At 53.3% G+C, this 24488-nt stretch overlaps 3 protein-coding genes across 5 annotated transcripts; 2 read left to right on the top strand and 1 right to left on the bottom strand.

Moving 5' to 3' along the window:
• Positions 1-97: 97 nt before the first annotated feature.
• RGS11 (regulator of G protein signaling 11) lies at positions 98-10057 on the top strand. Of its 2 annotated transcripts, none has more exons than XM_032230488.1 (17): positions 98-231; positions 822-1563; positions 1644-1740; positions 2033-2083; positions 2308-2414; positions 2652-2703; positions 2799-2857; positions 3031-3107; positions 3193-3274; positions 3746-3814; positions 5353-5376; positions 5698-5759; positions 6018-6131; positions 6963-7078; positions 7182-7269; positions 7465-7603; positions 7793-7879. In XM_032230488.1, exons 2-17 carry the CDS (start codon positions 1501-1503, stop codon positions 7877-7879), a joined length of 1287 nt encoding a protein of 428 aa, XP_032086379.1. In that variant the 5' UTR covers positions 98-231; positions 822-1500. The 2 variants fall into 2 exon arrangements, with proteins under 2 accessions (XP_032086379.1, XP_032086378.1); XM_032230487.1 differs by lacking the exon at positions 98-231 and adding an exon at positions 7959-10057 and having other exon boundaries at positions 1201-1563; positions 7793-7875.
• A 78-nt stretch (positions 10058-10135) lies between these two features.
• On the bottom strand, positions 10136-16583 carry FAM234A (family with sequence similarity 234 member A). The gene is made up of 12 exons (XM_032230486.1): positions 16239-16583; positions 16027-16155; positions 15765-15944; positions 15146-15276; positions 14242-14374; positions 14008-14149; positions 13627-13767; positions 13296-13374; positions 12367-12519; positions 11362-11470; positions 11025-11284; positions 10136-10556 (listed from the first exon to the last, which is right to left on the bottom strand). The coding sequence occupies exons 1-11, from the start codon at positions 16501-16503 to the stop codon at positions 11064-11066; spliced, it is 1683 nt and encodes a 560-aa protein (XP_032086377.1). The 5' UTR covers positions 16504-16583; the 3' UTR covers positions 10136-10556; positions 11025-11063.
• Positions 16584-16596: 13 nt separating this feature from the next.
• TRAP1 (TNF receptor associated protein 1) lies at positions 16597-24457 on the top strand. Of its 2 annotated transcripts, none has more exons than XM_032230479.1 (17): positions 16597-16939; positions 17130-17215; positions 17291-17431; positions 17888-17959; positions 18210-18370; positions 18746-18855; positions 19621-19694; positions 20017-20172; positions 20312-20432; positions 20526-20595; positions 21039-21186; positions 21347-21532; positions 21937-22075; positions 22283-22368; positions 22891-23036; positions 23131-23203; positions 24230-24457. In XM_032230479.1, exons 1-17 carry the CDS (start codon positions 16645-16647, stop codon positions 24329-24331), a joined length of 2166 nt encoding a protein of 721 aa, XP_032086370.1. In that variant the 5' UTR covers positions 16597-16644; the 3' UTR covers positions 24332-24457. The 2 variants fall into 2 exon arrangements, with proteins under 2 accessions (XP_032086370.1, XP_032086371.1); XM_032230480.1 differs by having other exon boundaries at positions 16598-16939; positions 17133-17215.
• Positions 24458-24488: the final 31 nt, after the last annotated feature.

The following is a 24488-nucleotide window of genomic DNA, read 5'->3' as shown; positions in this document are numbered from 1 at the left end:
ATATGCCCCCATTGTTTCTAGGAAGGGGTCAATGCCAGAGTAGCTCTGAGCTTGTGTCTTGCAGGATGGGCAACAATGCTGCCTTGATGGGCGCTATTATGGCAATGTGGGGCGCTTCCTAAATCATTCGTGTCAACCCAACTTGGTGGCCCTGCAAGTTGCTCTGGGATACGAGATCCCTGGCATTGCCTTTTTCAGCACACGAGCCATCCAAGCTGGTGAAGAACTCGGGTAGGTGACCCTGGTCCAGATCCAGTTGCTGTTGGGCAACCCCAGTGGAGAGCAGTGGATGCTTTGACCCTAAGCCCACCCAGGGACACACCTTATGGCTGACCATGCAAAAAGCTCCCATTTGACAGCTGATTAACTAAGGAATTAACTTTCTGACTGATCTGCTTTATTAAAATACATACATGTTCCTGAGCAATTGGAATGGCACTAGCAATTCTAGGTTTGTTGCTAAGGGACCATAGATACCAACAGCCTCTCCTTCTATTCTGTCTACAAGTTCTGTAGAGTTACAGAAGATATTAAGGGGAGGGGTGTCCCTCCTCCCTGCAGGCTTCGGGGGAAAAGCGGGGGGTGGGGGGCTTAAAGATGAGGCCTGGTCTGGAGAACGTGCAATTCTGCCTGCGAAATGCCCGCCTTTGGCTCCTGCCTTGAAGGTTGGGGGGAGCGAGGTTGCTTTGCGGAGGTTCCCTAGTTGCTCTCCCTGGCCGGGCGCGGCTTCCCAGCTGTCCGGGCGAGGTCCGGCCGGTGGGCGTGTGCGCGCGGGCGGGCAGGCGTGGCAGGGACAGCCTCTACCTCCGCTCCCCTTGCAGATTCGACTACGGCGACCAGTTCTGGGAGGTGAAAAGCTGGAACTGCACCTGCCTCTGCGGCTCCCCCGGCTGCAGGCGCTCGGCCAGAAGTCCCGCCCGCCTTCCTTCGCCGGCCGCGGGAGAGCCCGGCTCGGGGCCCAGCTCTTCCTGCACGCCACGGCCTCCGCTCCGCGGCTTCGCGCTCAAGACCAAGCGCTCCGGCCCCCTCAAGAGGCTCACCCGTTCCCGCTTGGCTCGGCCGCCCTAGCGTCGCACATGGCCGCCTCTGCGCTCTTCGGAGCGCCTCAATAAAGAGCCCGCCAGCCCCGCCGCGCGTCTCCCTGTGTGTCTCTGTGCCGGGCGGGAGGGGGGCGGGGGAAGCGCCCGGGGAGGCCGGCCCGCGCAGCCGCCCACCTCCCCCTCTTTCGGCCTCCTGCCGGCAGCCCCTACGGAGCCTGCCTGGCACCGGCCACCAGCTGGGAGCCGCCGCAGAGCGCGCGCGTCTGTCGGCTGGAACTGGCGCTTTGGCCGTGCGCAGAGAGGCCCTCGTGCTCCTGGGAGTGGCCGCCCGGCCGCCCGGCCGGCAGACAGATGGCAGCACAGAGGCTCGTCGCGGCGCCAGGAGGGCCCGCCGCTTGCAGAAGCCATTAAGCGCCCGTGTGGCCGCCTGCAGCCGTCGCTCGCCCGCCCGCCCGGCTCCATGACCATCAGCGCGCTCCGCCCGGGAGGCGCCCCACGCCGCCAGCTGTCGTGCCTCGCCAAGGTGGGATAGGGTGGGGGGGGGGGCGGGCCGCTGTCGTCCCCGGGCCGGCCGCTGAGCCGCTGTGGATGCCTCCCCCGTAGATGGAACGCGTCGTGGTCGGCATGCAAGACCCGGATCTGGGCGTCCCGGTGCGGAATCAGCGGCTGCTGCTCAGCATCATTCCGCACGCCGTGACCGGTGGGTGCCGCTCTGCTCCCCGGGCTGAGACCGCAGAACGGCCCGCCCGAGGCGCTCGCTAAGCCCTAGAGGGTCCCGCGGCTCCCTCTCGGGCGGTTCCCGAGGCGAAAGCAGCCGGGAGGCGGAGGCTCCTGCAAGACCACGGGGAGAAAGGCCTGTTGGGGAAGGGGCTTCTCTTCTGGAGGTCTGGGTGGTGTCGTCCTCCTGAGGCTCTTCCGCCCCTGGGGTGCCCTCTGGCAGTGGATTCCTTGCTGCCCCAGTGCTCTCCAGCCAGGCCCCCTCTCCTTTCTAGGAAATGACATCGTGGAGTGGCTCATCCAGAAATACAACATCTGGGAGGAAGGTGAGTTGCCTGGACTAGGCTGTGGGGAACTGGCAGGCCTCCCCCCCCCCCCCCATTACTTTTGCCCTCTGCGGCTGGGAAAGCTTAGCTAGAGGCAAACACAAACCCCAGCTGGCCCAGGGAGGAAGGTGGCTTTTCTCTGCTGGAATCTTGGTGGCCTGGAAAGGCTGCCCAGCTGCACTTTCACCCGCCCCCCCCTCCATCCATCCCTTTCCCTCCGCTAGAATCCTTGCATCTGGGAAACCTTCTTGTAAAGCATGGCTACATCTATTCTCTGAAGGATCCTCGCACTCTGGTCTTGCGAAAGGATGAGACTCCCTACAGGTTCCAGGTAGTTAGAGTGAATCCGAACCCCTCTGAGACCCGGCATGGAATTGGCTGACTTCTCAGCTGTGCCACTAAAAGAGATGGATGGGTGGATGGTTTGGAAGGATCTTTCCTCCAAAAGCCTTGGGCGGGGGCGGGGGGGGGGGCGCGGAGAAGGGCTTGGCTAACTGTCCAGCAGAGAGAGGCCCCCTGCCTCTGCCCCAGGGCAGCTGAACCCAACCTCTCCCTCTGTGGCCTACAGACCCCCTATTTCTGGATGAGCACCCAGTGGCTGGCCACCGACCTTGATTATGGTGAGTACGGCAGTGGTTTTATCCCCGGTGGCCAGGTGAGCCTTTGGGGCCCCCTTCAGCTGTGGTGTGCCTGAGGTCATGCTTTCCTATTTCAGCCATCTATTTGGCAAAGAGGAATATCCGCAAGCAAGGTGAACTCCATGAGCTGGAGAAGGTAAGCTCCCGAGGACTAGGAAGTGTGACTGGTTGGCGGGCCGAACGAAGGAGATCCCCGGGCAGCCCCTCTCCTTCCTCCGGGCGCATGGAGCCCCTTTCCTCCCCTTTCTCTCCAGAGCTGTAGGGAGAGCACTGACCCTCTTGTGGGACGGGGTGGGCCATCTTCTGTAGGAGGACTATAAGCAACTGTGCAAGAGGATCAGTCACATTTGGGACTTCGTGGTGATGCAGGCCCGGGAGCAGCTCCGGTGAGCTTGCAGGAACAAGGTCTGCCCCTTTGGGAGTGGGGAGCAGGGAGGCCGCAGCCCTGATGTGACCCTCGCTTTCCCACAGGGCAGCTAAACAGCGGAGGAGGGCTGACCGGATTGTCATTGAGTGCCAAGAACAGGCCTATTGGCTGGTCAACAGGCCCTTGGTGAGTGGGAGGAGGGGAGGGCTGGGTGCACCTACCCCTGAGCCAGGGCACCAGGGAAAGAGTGCTCAGGATTTGCCCTGGTCTTCTTGGCTTATCTTCTGAGAGCCCAGCACTTGCAGCAAAATAGTTGGTGCTGCTACCTCTCAACTGCTGAAGAGCCTTCCGTAAACTGTGACTGGAAATGAACCTTCCGTGGCTCATTTACACACCATGCATTTCTCCGTTGCCCACAAAGCTTCCCTTTGCCTGGGACAGATGACGGCTGCCTTCTGCCTCTAGCCTGAATGTGGGATGGGGACATTGCCCAACCATTAAGTTAGGGATCAAATGATGCAGCTTCTGTCCCTCTTCAGGAGTAACCAGTCTGCCCCTGGGAGTGAGTTGCAGAATTGCAGACTGGGTGGTGGTGGGGTCCCAGGAAGGGTCCTCTGGGCAAGAGAATGGCCAGCCTTTCTTCTGCTTCACCTACAGGGGGCAGTCTTGGATGTGAAGGGTCAGAGGCCAGAGCTAAGGAGCCTCTCCCTCACGCCTACGCATCTGGTAAGTGGTGTGTGTGTGTGTGTGTGTGTGTGTGTGTGTGTGTAAAGGGCCCCCTTGCTGGGGCAGCTGGAGAGCGACTGAGCAGACCTTTCTAGCCTTCTGGGAAGGGAGGGGAGAGAGACACCCTGGCTTGTGGTTCCAGTCCTTGATTGGTTCCCCTTAATGGGATACTATTGTCTCCTGAATTGTGGCTGCCTCCTCAGCCTCGGTGCCAAAGGCTGTGGTGGTGAGATTCTTTTGAGGTCCTTGCTCCTTCTTTGTGGGCTTGTGATCCCTCCTACCTTGGTTTGGTTTGGTTTATTGGATTTATATGCCGCCCTTCTCCCAAGGACTCAGGGCGGCGTACAACATTAAAAGAAACACATAATACAAAAGTTTAAAAAAAATTAAATAGAATATCCCAAACAAACCCAATAAGAATTGACAATAACATATTTTTTTTAAAAAAAATTCGAATTAAAATTAACAATGATCAATAATTTATTTTGTTTTGTTCAGGCCAGGCTGGCTTGCTGGAAAAGCCAACTTTTTAGGGCGCGTCGGAAGGATTGGAGGTCGGGGATTATACGAAGCTCCGGGGTGGGGGGGCAGCTCATTCCAGAGGGAAGGCGCCCCCACAGAGAAGGCTCTCCTCCCCCTGGGGGGGGTCGCTAGCCGACACTGTCTGGCCAAGGGCACCCTGAGGAGGCCCACTCTGTGGGATCGCACTGGACGGTGGGAGGCTACCGGTGGCAGTAGGTGGTCTCGCAGGTACCCTGGGCCTAAGCCACGGAGCGCTTTAAAGGTCATAATTATTATTATTGTAAGCCGCCCTGAGTCCCCTCAGGGAAAAGGGCGGCCTATAAATGTTTAATAAAATGAAAAAAAAAAGAAGAAATAATTAGTACCTTGAATCGCACCCGGAAGACAACCAGCAACCAGTGCAGGCTGCCTAAAAGGGGTGTAACATGGGAACACCTAGGTGCCCCCATGATAACCCGCGCAGCCGCATTCTGGACCAGTTGAAACCTCTGAGTGCTCTTCAAGGGCAGCTCCATGTAGAGAGCGTTACAGTAGTCCAGGCGAGAAAGGACGAGGGCATGAGTGACTGTGCACAGAGCATCCCGATCCAGGAAGGGATGCAACTGACGTATCAGGCGAACCTGGTAAAAGGCCTCCCTGGTCACGGCCGTCAGGTGTTCTTGCCGATTTTCTGGCACCCAAATCCTTCCTCCGGACCTCTGAGGTCTGCACTCTTGTTTGTGAGCTATATGAGGCCCCCCCCCCCCCCCCCGCGCATTACTAACTCAACACCAACTTATAAAATGGAGTTTCAAGAGAAAGGCGGGAAACGATGTGGGCCGGTTAGGGACTCCAAGGATTTCCAAATGGTGGTTTAGAAGTAGCAGAGAAGACTCGGGTTTTCTGAGCAGCAAACAAGTGGGGGGGGGGAGGGGGGGCTGGATCAGTACAAGCAATGGACAAAAATTGTGGATGGCTGCAAGGGAGATTCCAGCTGGTGTGGCTAATGAGTTTCACTCTTTTTTCTTTCATTGAAGAACATGGACTACTACAAACAGCAGGTGAGTGTGTGCGTGTGCGTGCGTGTTTGTGGCAGTAGGTGAAAGGCGGAGGTTGGAGGACCCGAGGGGGAACAAGAGAGGTTTGCTCTAGGGCAGGCCTGACCTCCTCCTGCACTCTCACGGGAAAGGAGGCGGGAAAGAACAGGCAAGTGGCTCTCGATAGGAGGCGTTCAAACATTGAAAGCGTCTGTACCCGCATAGACACATGCACACAGAGTGTTCAAGGCGGCCTTTCTGAGGGCTCCTTCCCACCTGGGTGCGGCGATGGAAGTTGGCAGTCGGTGGCACAAGTTCTTTGTCCTTCTCTCTCCTTGGTTGCAGATCCGTTATTACTGTGCTGCCCTGGGCAGGATGCGTGTCAAGTCCTCCCTTTGCCTGCAAGGGTGAGTGGAGAGCCCCAATTTCAACCTTGTTCTCAAGAGTTTTAGCAACAGGTGCTCTGCCCCTCTCCCCCCCCCCCCCCGGTGAGCGGCACCAATGAAGAATACCAAACAACTGAGTTTATTTCTGAGCGTCTCTGTATGTCCTGCTCCAACTTTTTCTCAGCTTTGGGAAGTTATCTCTGACGGGGGCACGTTGGCTGCTGCTTGTGCTCTCTTATCATTTGGAGCTGTGAGAGGGACCCCCGCTGTCTTTTGCAGATACCTCAAGTTCAATGAGCAGTATATGTCCCACGACCCCATTATCTCTGGCTGCCTCCCAAGCAATCCCTGGATCACTGGTGACATCACATATTGGGCCATGAATGCTCCCCGGTAAGAGATTGCTGTGCCCAGCTTTCCCAAGTGCTTTGCTATTGGTGCTCAGCTCTTTTTATTGATTGATGATGTTTACATGCCACCCATTTTGTGAGACACAAGCTTTGGGCTGCTCACAAGGGTAAAATGTTCCAATAAACATGTAAGAAAAATGCTCCCTAAGGATACCTGCCCGTCCCCCAAGTCAGACAGTGGGCACTGTCCCTTCCTCAAATGCTGCCATCTGGTTCGGCCTAGGAAGAGTGCCTTTTCCACAGTGCCCCTGTGTTGTGGAACACCTGCCCCTTGAGAACCAGCAGTCCCTCCTTCTAATTTCCTGGAAAGCTGTTCAGAGCCAGCTCTTTCTGCAGGCATCAGAATAAAAAGGTTGTAGCCCTGGGGACTCTGCAGTTGGATGGTGGCTGTTGGGAGTGTGCCCATGGTCTGACCTGGGGCGGGGGGGTGCAGGCAGGTATCATCCTTAGGGAGCAGCAGTTCTGCAGATAGCCTGGCCTTGTGCCATGTAGGCTGATGACCAGCACCTTGAATTACGCTAGGAAAGAAACTGGGAAGTGGTGCACCTCGATAGCATAACTTAGTTGAGCTGAAAGTACCCAAAACTTTGCAAGAATTCTGCAGCAGCTCTAATCTCCACAAGGGGCTGCCCTTGAAGATCATGTGGCAGTTGACTGACAGTGAGCAAGGCTTTCCGGTCAAGGAACGGGTACAACTGGCACACAGATTGCATGTGTGTGTAATGGCTTTCCCAGCTACTGCTGCCGTCTCCTCAAGCCAGGAGGAAACCCCAGATTGCACAGCCGCTCTGCCCAAGGTCCTTTCGCCTTGCAGGGTCACAATTCCCACCAAGCTGCGGGTGGAGCGTTGGAGCTTCGGCTTCAGTGAGCTGATGGGCGACATGTTGGGCCGAGAGCAACTCCTGGAGTTCCTTAAGACAGAGTTCAGCGGTGAGCCCTTGCCCTGCTGGGTCAGAGGAGGGAGAAGCTGAAAGCGCCGGGAGGGTCCGTCATGCTCCTGCTTGGTCAACTGGGGGCCTTCTCTCCCTTGCAGCTGAGAACTTGATGTTCTGGGAGGCCTGTGAAGAGCTACGCCTGGGGGAAGAGGCCCACATTGCAGAGGCTGTGGACTCCATCTATCAGTAGGTGCCTTTCTCCCCTGGAGCAGGGAGGATAGTGGGCTGAGGTTGGGCTCCACTTGGGGAGCAGGGGATGGCCGGCCTGCCCTGCTTTGGGGGCTTGCGTGTGCCTGTGCCTCCCCCTGCTCTCATCTGGCGCCCAGAGTTTGCTCAGGCTTTGCTTTCACGCCTGCATCATCATTCCTGTTCCTCCTTCAGGGAGTTTCTAGCGCCCAGTGCCACCCGCTGGGTGAACGTTGACAGCAAGACTATGGAACACACCTTGAAGGGCATCAAGACCCCTCACCGCTACGTAATGGACGATGCCGAGATGCACATCTACATGCTGATGAAAAAGGTCCTGAAAATACCAGATACGCAGGGAAAGAAGTAGCAGTGTGTGTGTGTGTGTGTGTGTGCGAGCGCATGTGCTACTCGCCTCAAGGCCCGAGTGGCCAAACCAGCTGCAAGAGCAGGACTGATGTTGCATGATGTCTGCTCTTGGGCTGTAGGGTCTCTCTCTCTAAACAGCCCCCTCTCCCACCAGGACTCCTACCCACGCTTCCTGAAGTCCGAGCTTTACAAGAAGCTGCTTGCCGAGGCCCTTGTGCCAGAAGAGACCAAGAAGCGGTGAGTGGGTCAACCTTGGAGGAAGTTCTCCTAGAGAGTGAGTCAAGATACGTGGCTGATGGATCCATTTTGCCTCCTGGCAGGGCATTCCCATTCATGAGGAAGCAGCCACGACACTCCAGCACTGGTCCTGCCTGCCCGCCTGCTCCCAGCACCCAGGAAGTGAGACCTGAAGAGGAGAGCCAGGCGGGCTCCCAGGAGCAGGGCTAAGGGAATCCTTCCTCTCCCACAAAGCACTCACTCCCTGGATACTGCAGGCCTCTTGCCCCCACCCAGCAGGCATCAAGATGTAGGCCTCTCTGACTCCCCTGGACAAAATGTTGCCTCTGGCCATTCTCCTCCTTTGCTGGCTTACCCTTCAGTGCAGCCAAGCCTCTGCCCTCTTTGAGCAAGGCCGTCGGCATTCCTGCCTCTTTCATGGAATATCCCACCCACAATAAAGTGCCCTTGTTCACCCAGGCTGCTGTCATCTCACTGGGTATGGAGAGGGACCGTCCAGCATCAGCCATACCCTCCTCCCCCATCCCATCTGCCTGGAGAGTGCGTGTTGCTCTTCCATTCATTTGCTTGTTCTCATGGTGACCAGTGACATGATTTTGCCAAGATTCTGCCCAGCTAGCTCCTGCTTGGCCATTGGTGAAGAGCACCTAGTGGGTGGACATGAGGTATGCGGCTTCCAGGAGCAGCATGCCCAGTGTTTGTGTGCAGCTTTGATGGCTAATTTGCGTAGCATTATGCAAGGCCGGATGAGCTGGAGGAGATCACGTCCTTCTGCTCCCCTCTGCATTTAAGCAGATTAGCCGAGCAGCCTGTTTTCCCAGCTTGCAAATGGATGCCAAATGCCACCCTTACGGGTTTTATCCAGGTCAAAGGCAACTTGGTCTGATACTGAAACAAGGCAGTGACCATTTTCTGTACCTCTTTGAGGAACATCCGTCCCAGTCACCTTCCGTGGATGCATCTGAAATATTTGGGACAATTTCATAGTTGTTGCTCCTGCCTAAGCAGGGAGACCAGGCTGAATATAATTAAGGTGGAGTGCTGGGAGTTGTGTATTCCTTATGGGTGGGATTCCTCCTAAGGTTAAATTTTACAAGGAGGCCTATGCCACTTGGAATCTTCAGCAGGAATCTGCCAAAAAGAAGCAGAACTGGCCATTATGGCAAAACCTGAATTTATAAACCAACAAAAACCCAATGTGAGAACATTTCCCTTTAGAAAAATACAAGTAACACACGAAAGTCTCTCTCCAGCTCTTAAGCTGCAGCTTTGAAGCTAGCTGCATATTTTGGGGAAACTGAGTCAGATTTCTCAGGATAGAGATGTCGGCTACATTAACCGCCTTTGCCCAACTTAAGCCCAAAGAGCACTTGCAAGTAGCAAGGAGAAGGCTAGATGGAGGCAAAGCGAGTTAAATTACAGCGGTGAGTCTGGGGTTTTCCCCTAGCAGAGGCCTTTCAGCTAAGCTGGCTTCAAGCAGGGAAGGGGAATTTCTACAGACATGCATTAGAGTTACTTGGCTGGTAACAGCTCTATTTGCTGACATGATTAACTATGTCAAACAAACAGCCTTCCCTAGTAAATAACCATGAGTGGTTAGTTTTAGCCTGAAGCCACGAGAGGCAGGGAAATGGATCAAGAGCACAGGCCAAGAAGGAAGCTGGGAATGCTTAAGCTGCTTCATCGCCAGGAAAGATTATGCTGGGGGTGAAATAAGTCAAAGGTCCCCGAAAACTACGAAAGCAAGAGTACCTCATGCAACCAGCAGCATCACAGAGCAGGTCAGAGCAAAAGGCAGTGCTGGGGGGGGGGGGGGGGCTTCCTTTGTGGGCAAAGATCCTGAGGACCCACCTGGCTATCGTGGAGTCTCTCCCAAAAAGGCATACAATTTACCAAGGGTAAATTTACCACATGTCTGACAGAGAAGAGACAGGAAAGACCTCTAAAGGGAGAGCCCCCTTCCCCTCCTGCCAGGTCCTCAGAACTGGGAATGACAGGAGCCTCGACGGCTTCCTCAAAAGCCTCACACAGTGGCTGCCTCGACCTCCTGGATCTGCATCTATATGGGATGCCATAGCAAGCCTTCCCTTCTGCTCAGCCCTAACCAGCCTTGCTAGGCATCACACGGAAACATGCTGCACATTCCCCCCCCCCCCCCAATCAGGAAATACAGTTGGTCCCCATTCCTACTGTGGTGCTGCTGGGCTCTTCCTAGCTCTTATAGGTACTGGGAGAGGCACAAATCACATTTCAAACGTTGTGGCCAAAGCTGAATTTATTGAAATTGAGATTATCTGGGGCAGGCCAGATAAATGAGCTCCAGCTCTGCAAAGCATGTCCATCTTTGAATTGTGACAGAAAAAGAAAAAGCCACCCCTGAGGCTCGGCCACAGCAAGAAAACAAGGAGGCAGGAGAGTTGGATGCTCCAGGACCTGGCTTGGAGCCACGTGAGCCGCAGATCAGACAGCCCAGGGGCATTGCGTTGGCAGCAGAGGTAGCCAAAGCCGATGGAGTTGCTCGGCAGATTCTTTGGGGAGCTCATAGGATCCACGCCAGCTACAACTCTGAGAGGGCCCTCAAGGCACTTCCAGGGCTGACACAGTTATACCACCGAGCCACACAGTCCACTGCTCCAGGGGAAGGACGACTAAGAGGAGCCAGATGGCCAGGCACGCAACATCTGTTAGGAACCCCCCCCCCACCTCAGTTAGTTTTTTTAGTTTATTTATTTGTATGCCGCCCTTTTCCCTGGGGGGACTCAGGGCGGCTCACAATCAAAGGGAAGGGGGGGGGGAGACAGACTTTTACATATAAGACAATACATGATTAAAACGCAACATTCGTACCATTCGGGCGGGTTACAATCTTTAGCCCCAGGCCTGACGGGATAGCCAGGTTCTAAGGGCTGTGCAGAAGGTCTGGAGGGTGGTGAGGGTACGAAGCTCCACGGGGAGATCCATCTCCAGGATTTCCCTCCATTCCAGGACACGGATGCCTCTGGTGGCCAGAGAGGAGGCACAACGTGTCTCTCCGCCCCCCCCCCCCCCCCCCCGGTGCTGTTTAATCTAGTGCCTCTATGCACAATCCAGGGAACGGGATCCAAGTCCTAGCGGGGGCCAAACTGTTCCAGGAGCTGAGTGCAGTTTACCTTCTCCCTGGCTAGCTTCAGGTCTGAAAGCCTTTGGGATTATACTCCCCACTCAAAGGTACGGAATTTCATTCGGTGGAAATAGTCCCGGACATTCTGGTCTGTATCTTGGGGCATCTGATTGAGCCAGATAACATGGCTGCTGAAAATATCTTCCTTCAGTTTCCGTTTTGAGAGGACCACTCTCCCAGGGGAGCTGCCAACCTGGGGGCCTGCCAGCAGCACATAACAGGCATGGCGGCTTCGCTCAAAAAGCAACCCTAGAACCAAAAGGAAAAGTGTAGCAGGAGCCCCCAATGGCCAGGCAATGTGGCAAACAGCTAGAGCATCCACTCACCTTCAAAGGCCACTATGGGGTCGGTACTGTTGCTCAGCTCTAAGAGGACGGTGGGCAGGGAGGGATGGAAAAGGTACAGCCGCTGCTGCCGACTTCCGTGCCAAGATCCCTGGAGGAGAAGAGTGAGAGGGCCAGGGCTCCACAAGGAACAGCCAGGCTGGTCTACGTATCCCCAGGAGCTGCTATGCTCTGTGACCCTTGGACGAAGACCCTCCCCCCAACAAAGGCCACCTAATTACTCCATTTGCTGCAACCCGCTACAGATGGACTCTACTCTTCACTATAGGGAGTCAACTTTTCGTCCACCTGTGAACCCTGCCCGACATTCTCACCTTTGCAGCCCTGTGATCACATGATCAAAATTTGGCCACGGCAGCACGCTGGCCTTTATGCTCACGGAAGAGCTGCAATTCCCCTGCTCTGCCACCCGAGAGGCCTGGGCCTTCCCTCTGCCCTGCCACATCCGGATCCACTTACCTTTCTCTTCCCCTGCCCACAGGTGCACCCAGCCGGTGTGAGGCGCAACTGAGAAGCTAGTGAAGGCAATCTTCCCAGGCACCAGCCTCTTTTTTTGCTACCTTTCTAGCTGCGTGCGAAAGGGAGAGTGGGGGCAGGGCAGGTCGATGGGTCTGGCCTACCAAGACCTTTAACTGACTGGAGGTTTCTACCTGCCGGTAGATGCCAGACTTCCCAAGGCCTCCCCCACCCTAAAGCACTGCTTGATGGTTACTTAATGACTAAAAAGAGGAACTGGGAGGGTGGTCGTTGAGTGAGGCGGTTATGTGGGTGTCTTGCTTAATAACCACGACATTCAACCAAAACTTGAGCACTACCTGTACAAATTCTCCCCAGAGCTTTCTGGGGGGAACTGAACCCAAAAGCCCAACAGGCATGGAGCTGGGAAGGCCTTCCTCCACTCCTCCCAGTGCCGGGCTGCTGTTCCGCAAGGCACATCGTGGGCAGCCCCACTTCTTTCCCATCCACTACGGACCATTCCCTACTCACAGTTCCATTTCTTTCGTCCTGGTACAGGCCCCAAAAGAGGAAGAGGGATCTGCGATCAACAGTTGCAAGAGTGGCTGGCTTGGGACTCTGCACTTCCGACAGCAGCTCCACTTCCCACTTGATGGCGCCAGAGCTGCCCTCCACAATTGTAACCTACAGAGTAAACAGTGAGTTGAAAGGCCAGCTGGGCTCCAGGCTGTAATCCCCCTTCTCAACCACCATTTTTTAGCCCAAGGACCAGGCTGACATCTGAGAGCAGGGCTGGGCGAGCACAAGGGATCACCGCCCCTCGCTACTTTTCTATACATCTTTCTAATAACTTAGAGCAGATGTGTGTTTCTATCACCAGGCTCTACTGGGCGTCAGTGACAGACAGAAAGTCTGGTGAATAAAAAGCTCTTTTAACTAACATGGAACTAGAAAAAGATCCAGGTGCCTTAGGAGCCCAGGGAGTTCTTAGTTACGCATTTTATTCCTCTGGGCATATAAAGCACTTTGGACTAATTTGGAATCAGCTGGTAGATCATCAGCCGCCACCCAATTCTTGTGATATAAGAAATGTAATCATCCGCATCTCAAGCTCAAACTTTTGGAATATTGCAACCGTGGCTCATTTATTTTGGTGACCTTTTTGGAAGTCTAGCTCAAACACCATCAAATCCAATCATATGTTTGCGTATTTTAAGTGATGCTTAATGTCAAATATGTAATAAACATGGCAGAAAATCTTGGTGGATTTGGCACTGACAAGAGAAAAAGGGAGAAAGACAAAGCCTGTTTGTTTGTGTGTGTATGTGTGTGTATTTTCAAGGCAACAACAAATCTCCAGCTCCCTTTGCTCGAGTGGATACAAGTGTACAATTGGCGCTTCCAAAGAAACCAAAGGAACTGGGTCTGCACCCCACCCACCCGCAGGGCCACGTGCAAACCTTTTTTGTGTCATGCGAGACTCTGCTTTCAATGGCCACGGCAATCTCATCGGGACCAAAGGCTCCGAGGACGGGCTCCCTGCAATCAGGACATGAGATGATGTTCAACTGGTGGCATCTCTGGCTTTTCATCCTTCTTTCCCTTTCCCAGGTTCAGCTTGCTTAATGTTAATTCATTCATTCATCTGATCTGACCTGCGTGCCACCCATCCTGTCTAGAGGTGGCTTATCCAGGGAATTCCAGAAACAGGTAGCAACGTCCTGAGTCCCTGCAACTAAGCATTTACGCAAAGCCCTGTTGCACACCCAACATTCCTAACACTGGCATTACCTCAGGATGTGTGGCACACCAACAACCCACAATGAACTCAGCCGCTGTCCATTCACCAGCTCCAACATAGCCGATCTTGCAACCAAAATATGGCTCCCGGGTTTCTCTGACATCTTCGTCACGTACTGAATTTCTCCAGAGCTAACAAATAAAAAACTCTTGTTACCTCTTGCCGGAGGCCGTGCACCTCTTCCTCCAAGCCTTCAGGGCAGCAGTGCAGGCCAAACCTTGGCGCTGCAGCCACTTACAAGCCTCTGCTTTGCATGGCAGCAGGTCAGGCCCCTCTGCTTCCCATCAGTAAAGGGGCTGAAGCCAGCAGAGAAAATGGAGGAGCCAAAGGTCTTCCGCAGGTCTTGGGGCAGGAGGGATTCCAGCAAGTACCTGGCTAGGGGCACCTCTCGAGCCTTGTGAGGAATCGCCTTCTCCCAACCCGCATCTTCCTTCAGGGTGGCTAGGGCTGGGCTTGCTGGGCCGACAGCCATGCGATAGAGCTCCTTCAGAGAGTAGGCAAAAACAGCCTTTGCTGAAGCGGGAAAGGAAGGTGCACATAAATCAGGCTGAAGGGCAGAATGTCCAGCTGCCCTTCTTCCCCACCCCTGGAAGTACAGGACCCACCTGTGTAGAACAGGATGTAGTGGGCTCCGCTCTTGGTGACGTGCAAGAGGTGCCCAATCAGTCCTGGCAAATGCAGGGTTCCGTGGAATTTCATTTGCGTGCCAAATGTCCCTGAATAGAAGAAGCTCTTAATCTGCAGAGAAAATTGGAGCCATGATAATTCAGCCTAAGCAGCACCTTGGCATTCATGCTATCTTCAAAAGCACGGAGCCTTAAAAAGCGGGACTAGATCGTCCTTGTTCATGTTAACAATAGCAATAGCACTTATAGACCACTTTACAGCCCTCTCTAAGCGGTTTAGAGTCAGCCTATTGCCCCCAGCAATCTGGGTCCTCACTTTATCGACCTCAGAAGGATGGAAGGCTGAGTCAAGCTTGAGCCTGGTGACATCTGAACTGCAGGCAGCCAGCAGTAATAGCCTGCAGTACTGCATTCTAACCACTCTGCCACCACAGCCCCCTAAGCAGTTGGGAAATCCTGAGGCTGAAACAAGATGGCAAGAGCTCCCTGCTATATCAGAGGCTCCCAACAACTGTATTTCAGGATCCTGCTGCCTAGGATTCTTAAGATTCGGAAGAGCACCAGTGTCAAATGCTTGGAAAAGCTGGAAGATACTAAAGCAAAAAGTTTCTATGTTAAAGTTTATGACCCTAAAAGAAGGGGTAGAAATAAGACCGGTACAGGAATGCATGGTGGCTTAGTGGAAGACCGTATGAAATCACAGAGAAGGCAAACAAAGGGCTCATTAGTTTATAACACAGATCATCATCCACCTAATTTTGATTGCTGTGGTGCAGAAGCGATGCAGCACATTTTTTTAGACTCTGGGTCTCCATACTGCTGTGAATGTAGCCAATTCGCCTGCAGTAGGCAGGGAGGACCCTACTGCTTCAGCAATTCTTACCTTCTCTCCTGTGGCAGCAAAGACCAAGAAATCAGGCACACCATCTTTGTCAATATCAGGAATCTTCAGTAAGGGACTCAAGACTGTAGAGTTCGTCCCAAAATCGACTGACCCATTCCACCGAGTCTGGCCTAGGAAGAAACCAGAGGAGGTAGTGCTGCTTATGAAGCCTTGCAGGTATGCCAACCTTTCCAACATGGTGATTTTTGATTCTGGAATTCATCCTTTAGCGTTCGTTTCAGTTGCCGTAATCACTGAATAAGTCTACCGCAACCTGTGACCTCACATATAGCACCATTTTGACCCATCTAAACTCTGGCATTCACACCATCACAACTGGGAGTTCCCATGTCACCCACTCCCCACATACAGGTGTCCAACCAGAAGCCCAAGAGCTTTGTCAGGTATGCTCCTGAACATCTTTTTCAAAGATGGGCTGAAAAACCTTTCAGCAGGACCTTGAAGGACCAAGTGCTGCTTTGCCCTCCTAGGGCAAGAAGGCGAAGGCACCCAGGACACATGCCAGGGCATTTGCGCTTTCAGATCCTTTCCTTCTGGGTGTCTCTTTAACCCAAAACGGACCCATCTTCCCGAGGCGCCTGGCTCAAGGGGAAGGTACCCGTTTCCAGGTCGAGGAGCGCGAGGGAAGCCGGATTCCCGACGATGAGGCAGGCCGGAGAGCCGCCATGCTCCACCGAGCAGTCCGTCAGGAGCAGCTCCTGGGCCACCGGCCTTTTCCACAGCGTGGTGCCGTTGGTGCCCGAATGCGCCGCCAGGAAGGCGCAGGGGGTGGCGAAGCCTGCGGACAGGGAGGAGCGGATCGGTTACCCCAACCGCGCCCGCCGCGCCCCCATCGCCGCCCCCCTCCCCTCCCTTCTTACCTGCTCCGAAGCAAGAGCCCTCATCGGCTCCGCTGTCGCTCCGGCTGCCGGGCCCGGCCAGGAAGGCCACGAGCACGTCTTGCACTCGGTCCCCGTCGGCGTCCCCCGCGGCCAGGAAGGCGTAGGCCGCTGCGAGAGCGAGAGCGATTCAGCCCGGGCCTCCCTCGCGCGGCCTCCAGCGCCCCGCCGCCCGCCCGCCCGCCCGCCCTCACCGGCGTCGTCGTAGGCCCTGCTCCAGGTCGTCTGCGAGACGGGCCTGACCGGGCAGGGGATGACGAAGGAGAAAGCGAAGGCCACGCCGAGGCAAAGGTAGAGCGAGAGGAAGAAGGCCGCGGTGCGCCACTTTGAGAGACGCCTGGGCTGGGCGCCGCCGCCCGCCGCCTTCTCGGCGTCCCGAGCCCCGCTCCCCCTCGGCGAGGCCGGCGCCTCTCGGGCCTTGAGCGGGTGGAACTCCGCCTCCGCCTCCGGACCCGCCATCGGCCGCACCGCGCTCTGCACGCGCCCAGAGGCCGCGGCGCCGGACGGGCCCGCCCTCTGCGGCCGTGACGTCACCGGCGCGCCCTCGCCGGGTGTGACGTCTCGGACAGCGCCGGAAGCGGCCGCGCTCGTGCCGTGGCCATGGGGCTGAGGGGGCTGTTGTCGCCGCCGCCGCCGCTGCTGCGGCTGCTGTTGGGTCGCTGTCGCCGCCGCCCTGCCGCCCTGCCGGTCCTCCTCCGCGGCGGCCGTGAGCAGAGTACCCGCGCCTGCCGAGCGCCGACTGGGCTGCTCTGTGGGGCAAGGCCGCCGCCCGCCCCCGGCCTGCTCAGTTGGTCTTGGCGGCGCTCGTGCAGTAGCCACGCCACTCAGGATGACAAAGAGACGCCGCCGCCGCCGCCGCCCCCCCGGTCGCTTAGTAGGCCCGAGAGAGTCCCAGGTGAGTCTCCCGCCGGGCCGGGCGAATTCTCCTCGTGAGGAGGCAGCTCCTCTTCCCCTTGAAGGCTCCTTGGTGGTCGGTTGTTTCTTGCAGACGTTTGGTTATCCCAAACTGCCGGTAGGCAACGCCTTCCGCACTCCTGCTGATTAGCACCCACGAGCCCTCCTTCCGACCCTCGAGCTTGTTTTAGCAGGTTCCGCCTCGAAACACGAGTTCCAGGCCGAAACGCAGAAGCTTTTGGATATTGTGGCCCACTCCCTCTACTCTGAGCAGGAGGTAAGCCTTCCAGGGCGAAGCCTTAAGACGTCCCCTCGCTCTGCAGAGCTCAGCTGATCTTTGATTCCTTGACAGGTGTTCATCCGGGAGCTGATCTCCAACAGTAGCGATGCTCTGGAGAAGCTGCGCCACAAACTGGTCTCTGAAGGAAAAGTCTTGCCAGAACTCAGGATTGATCTGGAGACAGACAGTGAAAAGGGCCTGGTTGCCATCCAGGTAGGAGGACCTTTTAGTTCCTCTTGCTATTCAGTGGGTTCTCTTGTCTTCAAGGGTTAGCTGAAAGTTGCTTGGCAAGTAGAGGGCAGTGAGGTTGATTCCAGGAGAATCTAGTCTTGCTTGTCCCAGAAAGAAACCGGGAAAGGAATTGGAATGAAAGTTTTCCCAGAAGGGAAAGTGTTTATACTTTAGTACTGCAGCTACGCTAAGTTTTGAGTTTAAGTGACAACATGGGTTTTATGCTTTGGGAAGGAAGATTTGCTTCTCTCTTTCCTGCACTAGTTTTTACATCACAGCTGTCAGAGCAAAACATTAGAAGCAGAGCTGTGAGTTAATCTGATCCTTGTAACTTATGTGGAAAGGGTGGGTGGGGGGCAGAGAAGGAGCCTGTTTCTTCCCACACATCCCAAAGCGCAGTGCTGGATATGCGAGGGGCTCCTTTTTTGTTGCTTGCAGGACACTGGCATTGGGATGAACTATGAAGAACTTCTGTCCAATTTAGGGACCATTGCAAGATCTGGCTCCAAGGTAAGGTGAAGAGGGGGGGGCCCTGTAATCTTGGTGTAGCTTTGCATATTTGTGTACCTTGTCATTTTTATTTATAAAATACACAGACTGCCATTTTCTGTAATGATATTCCAATAAAGGTTTGGGGGGAAGAATGCTCAGGTAGCATCCAAGTGGCCTTTGATTCTTTGCAAACAGAGGTGATAGCAAGGTGAGGCAGAGCAGCTGGGTCCTGCTTCATGCCCTTAGCCTGTCTATATTGTATCTACAGGCCTTTCTGGATACACTGAAGAGCCAAGCAGAGGCCAGCAGTAAGATTATTGGCCAATTTGGAGTGGGCTTCTATTCAGTATTTATGGTGGCTAATCAAGTGGAAGTTTTCTCCAAGTCAGCAGAGCCAGATAGCTTTGGATATTGCTGGCGTTCAGACGGGTAAGGATGTGGCAGAGGCTGGGCTGGGATGCTGCAGCTGAATGGTTAAAAGGCTGCATGAAGTATTCTAAGCTTTGTTGGAAAATTGAGGGGCTTTGGATTCTATCTGCCTCCCTGAGTTGGAATCCCAGAATGAAGACTTCAGTTTAGAAAGGAAGCCCTATTCTTTGCAAGGCATTTCTGATACTTCTGCAGAAATTGTGCTCAGCTAATGGGCGCTATTACTTTTCACCAGGGAGACCTGGTCTTGCAATGTTTGTGTTAGGATGAGAGTCAGCTATGCCCTGATTACTGCTTGTAGGATAGCACTTAGTCCGTGGGCTCATATTCGGTTGTAGTTTGCTTCTTTCCTCTGATTTGATTTTCTAACTCTAGTTCTGGGACGTTCGAAATTTCAGAAGCTTCTGGAGTTCAGGTTGGAACTAAAATCATTCTCCATATAAAGGAAGATTGCAATGAGTTTGCCAGTGAGGAGCGAGTTAAAGGTGAGTAATGGCAGAAGGGAGCTAGCTCACTTTCTTATCTATGAATAGACGCCAGTGCCATGTCTCTCAGACCAATGGACTTTGGGGAAGAAGCAGAGCTGGGTGGCCTGTCCCAACTTGTTTTGAATCGATAAGGTCCCAGCTTTGGTCTCCAAATGTTGGGGGAAGCTGTCTTCTGCCAAAATCCTGGTCACTGAGCCACATCTAATCCAAAGAGTTCTTGCTAGAGCGGAAGGATTAGTGGCATAACTCTTCGTAAAATACTTTCATATAGGGCAAGTTTGGGGGAAAACGCCCTTCTTAGCTTGGTGTACTAAGAAATAATAGTCGTAGAATAGTTGGCAGAATGCCTTCAAAATGTCTTGTGTGTAACCCCTTGCCATTTGATAGGATCTGGGTTTTTTAAATTTGCCAATTCCTTCAGCGTAGCCCTGGTTAGCCTCTGCGGGAGTGTTTTGCAGGCCTTCCGAGTAATGCTTCTGAACATGACTGGATGGAATATTTTCGGAGATGGTGCCCAGCCATGAAAGGCTTGGTAGCTTAATTGCAACATTTAGAGTGGGTTTAGAATTGAATTAGTTCAGGAAAAAACTTCGTTAAGCAATATGTCCCACATTGCAGTTTTGAATTTCTTCTTCAGTTGTGCCCCATCTGTATAGTAGCTGCCTGTGATTAGTGCCAGTTACATATTGGATGGATGAAGATCCCTTCTGGGGGAGCAAACGGAGTTGGCAGAGTTTTCAATCCATCTTTTTCCTTTTCTAGACATCATCAAAAAGTATAGCAACTTCATCAGCTTTCCCCTCTATCTGAATGGGCAGCGTGTCAACACACTGCAGGTACAGCGGATACTGGGTGGCCTTTGAAGCTGGCCTCGAGCTCAGTGGCATTTTAGCAAGCAGGTGTCCCACAAACCTATGGCATCTTCTAGAACACTTCTGTGGAGGAAATGCCAGCTGGCCTTTTCTACCCTGTCACCCATGTAGTATAGAAACACTTAATTGTTCCCTATGATTATTTGGATTTTGGGGTTGATATTACTACCAGCTCCATCTGCAAAATACTGCTATGTTCAAGGAAACTTGCCCTTTTCTCCTTCATTGGTGTTTCTGCTTTGGGCACATGGTTAGCTTCAACCAAGGATGTCTTCTCTCCAATCAGGCCCTTTGGATGATGGATCCCAAGGAGGTTGGAGATTGGCAGCACACAGAGTTCTACCACTTTATTGCCCACGCATATGATGAGCCTCGCTACACTCTGCATTACAAGACCGATGCACCTCTCAGCATCCGCAGCATATTTTATGTGCCAGGGTTGGTGAGTGGGAAGGATGAGTAGCCTCTAAAACTGACATGTGAGGAGATTGTAACAAGATGTCACCTCACCTCAGGAGGATGGTTTTTGCACTGCAATGCTGATTTCCATCTGTTCTTCCATTTCTTTCAAAACTTCTTAGAAACCTTCCATGTTTGATGTGAGCCAGGAGCAAGGCTCTGGTGTTGCCCTCTACACTCGCAAGGTCCTGATCCTGACCAAGGCTACGGAGATTCTACCCAAATGGTTACGTTTCCTGAAAGGTAGTCAGAAGAGCCCTATTTAGGAGGAAGAGGCTGGAGATTGGCAGGATTGATCGCAAGACACAACCTATCTCTCTATTTACCTCCTTGCAGGGGTTGTGGACAGTGAGGATATCCCCTTAAATCTCAGCCGAGAACTGCTTCAAGAGAGCGTCCTTGTCAGGTGAGGAAGAAGCTTGGTTCAAATGGCCTCGGGCAGTGACTTGCGGCTTTTCTGGAACTTGCTGTGTCATGGCTGCGTTCGGAAGACCGAATGTTTTTGAAGGTGGTGCCCTAGCATGCTTGATATAAAAACGGTAGTAGTTTCTGCTTATCTGGGAGTCTGTTTGTTTGACATTTTATCGTTTAAGCAAGTACAGAAGAGGGCTGTCAGATTTCAAAAGAGTACCCAGACATACTCGGACATACTATATGTCACTTAACAATTTGGCTGACTTGTGGACCTCTCCCTCCGTTGCAGCCTGAGATCCTGGTTGCCTGGGATGGTTTGGATGAGTTGTGGAGAAGTAATGCCTTGCATTTACTGCCAGTTTTGACTTTGCAGAAAGTCTTGTTCTATTTCTTCTGTTACTAATTGATGCATTATTGTCTGATCCTCTTGTGTAGAAAGCTCAGAGAGGTTTTGCAACAGAGGCTGATCAAGTTCTTCATTGACCAGAGTAAGAAGGACCCTGAGAAATATGCCACATTCTTTGAGGACTACGGGCTGTTTATCCGCGAGGGAATTATCACGCTGGCTGAGCAGGAAGCCAAGGTACTGGGAGTGACCAAAGAGGCTCCTACATCCTCTGTCGTGATTCCTTTCCTTTGATAATAAGGTCCTACATAAGAAAGACCAATTGGGGCTCGTTGTGAAGGGTGGGCAAGCACACCTGCCTTCTTCTTCCTCATGACTGACAAAACTTTCCTCCTAGGAGGAAGTAGCAAAGCTGTTGCGCTATGAGTCCTCGGTGCTACCTCCAGGCCAATTAACCAGCCTCCCAGAATACGCCAGCCGTATGCCAGCTGGCAGTAGAAATATCTATTATCTGTGTGCTCCCACCCGCAACTTGGCTGAGCACTCTCCATACTACGAAGCAACAAAGAAGAAAAACGTTGAGGTAAGCAAAGAGATTTAGAGGCTAAGAAAAGCAAGGGGGGGTTCTGGGGAGGATGCAGCGGTGTTGATGCTTGGTTTGTGACATTTCCCACCTGGAGCAGAATATGGTGCTGTTGTTGCATCAACTTCATTCCACAGGGTGCTCTGTCCCTCCCCCCCCCCCCCCCACACACACACAGGATGGGAGAAGAGCTCAGAGTACTATATTTCACTCACAGTTGCTCAGGCTTCCTTTCACCATCTGTTGAGATGACGCTATATTTCTACGAACTTGCCGGGGATTGTAGGAATGGGATTTAAAGATTGCTGGAGATTTAGCCATGCTCGGTGGTTGGGAATTTTCCAAGGGATTATATATATAATCTAAACTAAATGACAGTACACCTCCCCTCTCTGGGCCATCAGGTGCTGTTCTGCTATAAGCAGTTTGACGAGCTGACTCTTCTGCATCTACGAGAGTTTGACAAGAAGAAACTGATCTCAGTAGAGACAGATATCGCTGTTGACCACTATAAGGAGGAGAAGTTTGAGGAAAGTCACTCAGGTAGGTGCCTAACTGGATCATTTCTGACCAATGGGGCCTGCCTTGGCCAGAAACGATTGCCTTATGCTCTGGTGAAGAAAATACACTATTATGCTGTCAGTCAGCCTGTGATTTTGAGGGGTGTGTGTAGAGAGTAAGGAAGAGTTTCTATCAGTTACTTGTGGAAAGACCAAGGATCGAAATGCTACTTTCATCCTCCCATTGCAGCTGAAAATCGCCTGAGCTCTCAAGCGGCAGAGGATCTCCTGGCCTGGATGAGGAATGCCCTCGGCTCACGGGTCGCCGCTGTCAAGGTGAAGTGATGAGGGAGGCCATGCTCAGTGGGTGAAGTGGAGGGGAGCCGTAGAGCCCCTGGGGCTGCGTCATCCTAGGGAGCCTAGGGACTACAGCTGCGTTTCCCATAGTACATACCCACCATGGGATGAAGAGGGTGGAGAAGGAGTGGGTTAAGCCTGGCTCTTGTGCCTAGTATGCCTGGACAGCCCCGCACGCCCCATTGCCACGCTTGCTGCACACCCATAGCAGCCATCCTCTTTCCCAAGCTGCTTCAAGCACTCCTTGCAGATGGAATCTTACTGTCGAGTCCTGCTTGAGCTCCCTCCCCATTTCAGATCGCTGAAGCCTGGGCTTAATGGACATTTCTGTTGGTGATCGTGATCAGTTACTTCTGCAGCAGCAGCAGCATGTGAAATGCCACAATGGCAAGGAGACGAATGAGTCTGCCTAGAGTCAGCAGGCTGAGGGAAGAAAGTTATTTGCGTGACCTTGGCAGTTTCTGGAGTGCAGAGCATGTCCAAAGGTGTTGTTGCCTACAGGTAACGCCACGTCTGGATTCACATCCAGCCATGATCACAGTGCTGGAGATGGGTGCTGCCCGCCACTTCCTGCGCATGCAGCAGCTGGCAAAGACCAGTGAAGAGCGAGCCCAAATCCTGCAACCCACGCTGGAGATCAATGCCGGGTATGGGGAAGAAGTCATCCGGGGGAGGCATCTCTTAGGGAAGGGTCTTCTCCCTCTTGGCCTGCAGCTCTTACCTAGTTGCTTTCCTCCGTAGACACACACTAATCAAGAAACTCAACCAGTTACGAATTGACCAGCCTGACCTGGCCCAAATGCTGCTCGACCAGGTGAGTTGCACCGACTGCTGGACATAGTAAAGCTCTGAGCCGCCTTGACTTTTTCTCAGGCATCATCAAGGAGGCACCATTCTAGGTCTGGGAGATAACTTGGTTGATGTTGCAAGTTGCTACCATCCCTTATTTTCTGGAAATTAGAATTTTCTTGGGTTTTTGTCCACTGAAACAGGGCCAGGCACAGGAGAAATTTCTTGTTTTATTTTTCCTCTTCCTCCCCCCCTTTGTAGAGCAGAGAGGCAGTTTTAACAAGTGGTGCAACCACATTCCTTTTGACATATAGGAGTCCTGATAGCACAGTGGTTAGAATGCAGTATGGCAGGCTAATAATTCAGCTAACTGCCAGGAGTTCGATCCTGACCCTTCCATTCTTCCAAGGTTGGTAAAATAAGGAGCTGGATTGTTGGGTGCAATATGCTAACTCTGTAAACTGCTCAGAGTGAAGGGCTGTAAAGCACTGAAGCTGTATATAAGGCTTAAGTGCTATTGCTATTCCCCAGTGTGCCTGCTTACTCTCTTGTAACCCCTTTTTCTCCAATGAATGTAAACGTAAACACCTTCTTGCTAATTATTCACTTTGAGGTAGATTTTGCTTTGCATTGGGAAGAGGTTCATTTCCTTCACACTTGTGTCAAGTAGGTGGGTACACACGCCCATCCATTTGCTGCTAATCCTTAGTGTACCACTCTGGCTGCACAAAACCCTTTTTCTTCCAGAATGAAAAAAAAATTAAAAGGGCAGAAAATAAGAAATGATAGCTTTTCAAACTCCTATTATTAGCTGAAATAGTTGTGCTAGATTCTGCTGGCCCAGAAAGACGAGGGGATTGGGAAGAGCCATGATAGCTGAACAGGGCCAGGTCTCCTTGCCTTCCCCAGTGGGCAAAAAGGAGGACCTGGGTGCGTCCTCTCCAGAGCAGGAAGGACCCTGGCCGGCCCTGGGCTTTCTGGCTGCGCTTCGACTCTGCCGCCTGGCCGATGATGTGACCAACTCTGTCTCCTCCTCCTCCTCCGCCTGCAGATCTATGACAATGCCATGATCACGGCCGGACTGAGCGAAGACCCCCGGCCCATGGTGAACCGGCTGAATGAGCTGCTTGCCCGGGCCCTGGAGAAGCACTGAACCAGCCCCAGTGGCTGGAAGCTCAGCTGCCGCCTTCACCTCTCTGGCTTCCCGCGTCGGGCGGCCTGGAGCAATAGAAGCAGCCCCTGCAACGGATAAAACATGCAATAAAAGCCCTACACGCTCCTCTTTCTTGACATGACTCTTCCGTGCCGGC

This window comes from Thamnophis elegans, chromosome 14, assembly GCF_009769535.1.
Source record: "Thamnophis elegans isolate rThaEle1 chromosome 14, rThaEle1.pri, whole genome shotgun sequence".
Classification (NCBI taxonomy): Eukaryota; Metazoa; Chordata; class Lepidosauria; order Squamata; family Colubridae; genus Thamnophis; species Thamnophis elegans.
This window is presented reverse-complemented; position numbering and strand designations above follow the sequence as displayed.

Coding starts and splice junctions, on each gene's coding strand:
- RGS11 (XM_032230487.1), top strand. CDS start 1,501: ATGACCATCAGCGCGCTCCGCCCGGGAGGCGCCCCACGCCGCCAGCTG. Junction 1,741..2,032: donor CATTCCGCACGCCGTGACCG/GTGGGTGCCGCT, acceptor TCTCCTTTCTAG/GAAATGACATCGTGGAGTGG. Junction 3,108..3,192: donor CAGGCCCGGGAGCAGCTCCG/GTGAGCTTGCAG, acceptor GCTTTCCCACAG/GGCAGCTAAACAGCGGAGGA.
- FAM234A (XM_032230486.1), bottom strand. CDS start 16,503: ATGGCGGGTCCGGAGGCGGAGGCGGAGTTCCACCCGCTCAAGGCCCGA. Junction 15,277..15,764: donor GCTCCTCGACCTGGAAACGG/GTACCTTCCCCT, acceptor GTTTCTTCCTAG/GCCAGACTCGGTGGAATGGG. Junction 11,471..12,366: donor AGGACGAAAGAAATGGAACT/GTGAGTAGGGAA, acceptor CTTCTCCTCCAG/GGATCTTGGCACGGAAGTCG.
- TRAP1 (XM_032230479.1), top strand. CDS start 16,645: ATGGGGCTGAGGGGGCTGTTGTCGCCGCCGCCGCCGCTGCTGCGGCTG. Junction 17,216..17,290: donor CCCTCTACTCTGAGCAGGAG/GTAAGCCTTCCA, acceptor ATTCCTTGACAG/GTGTTCATCCGGGAGCTGAT. Junction 17,432..17,887: donor AGGGCCTGGTTGCCATCCAG/GTAGGAGGACCT, acceptor TGTTGCTTGCAG/GACACTGGCATTGGGATGAA.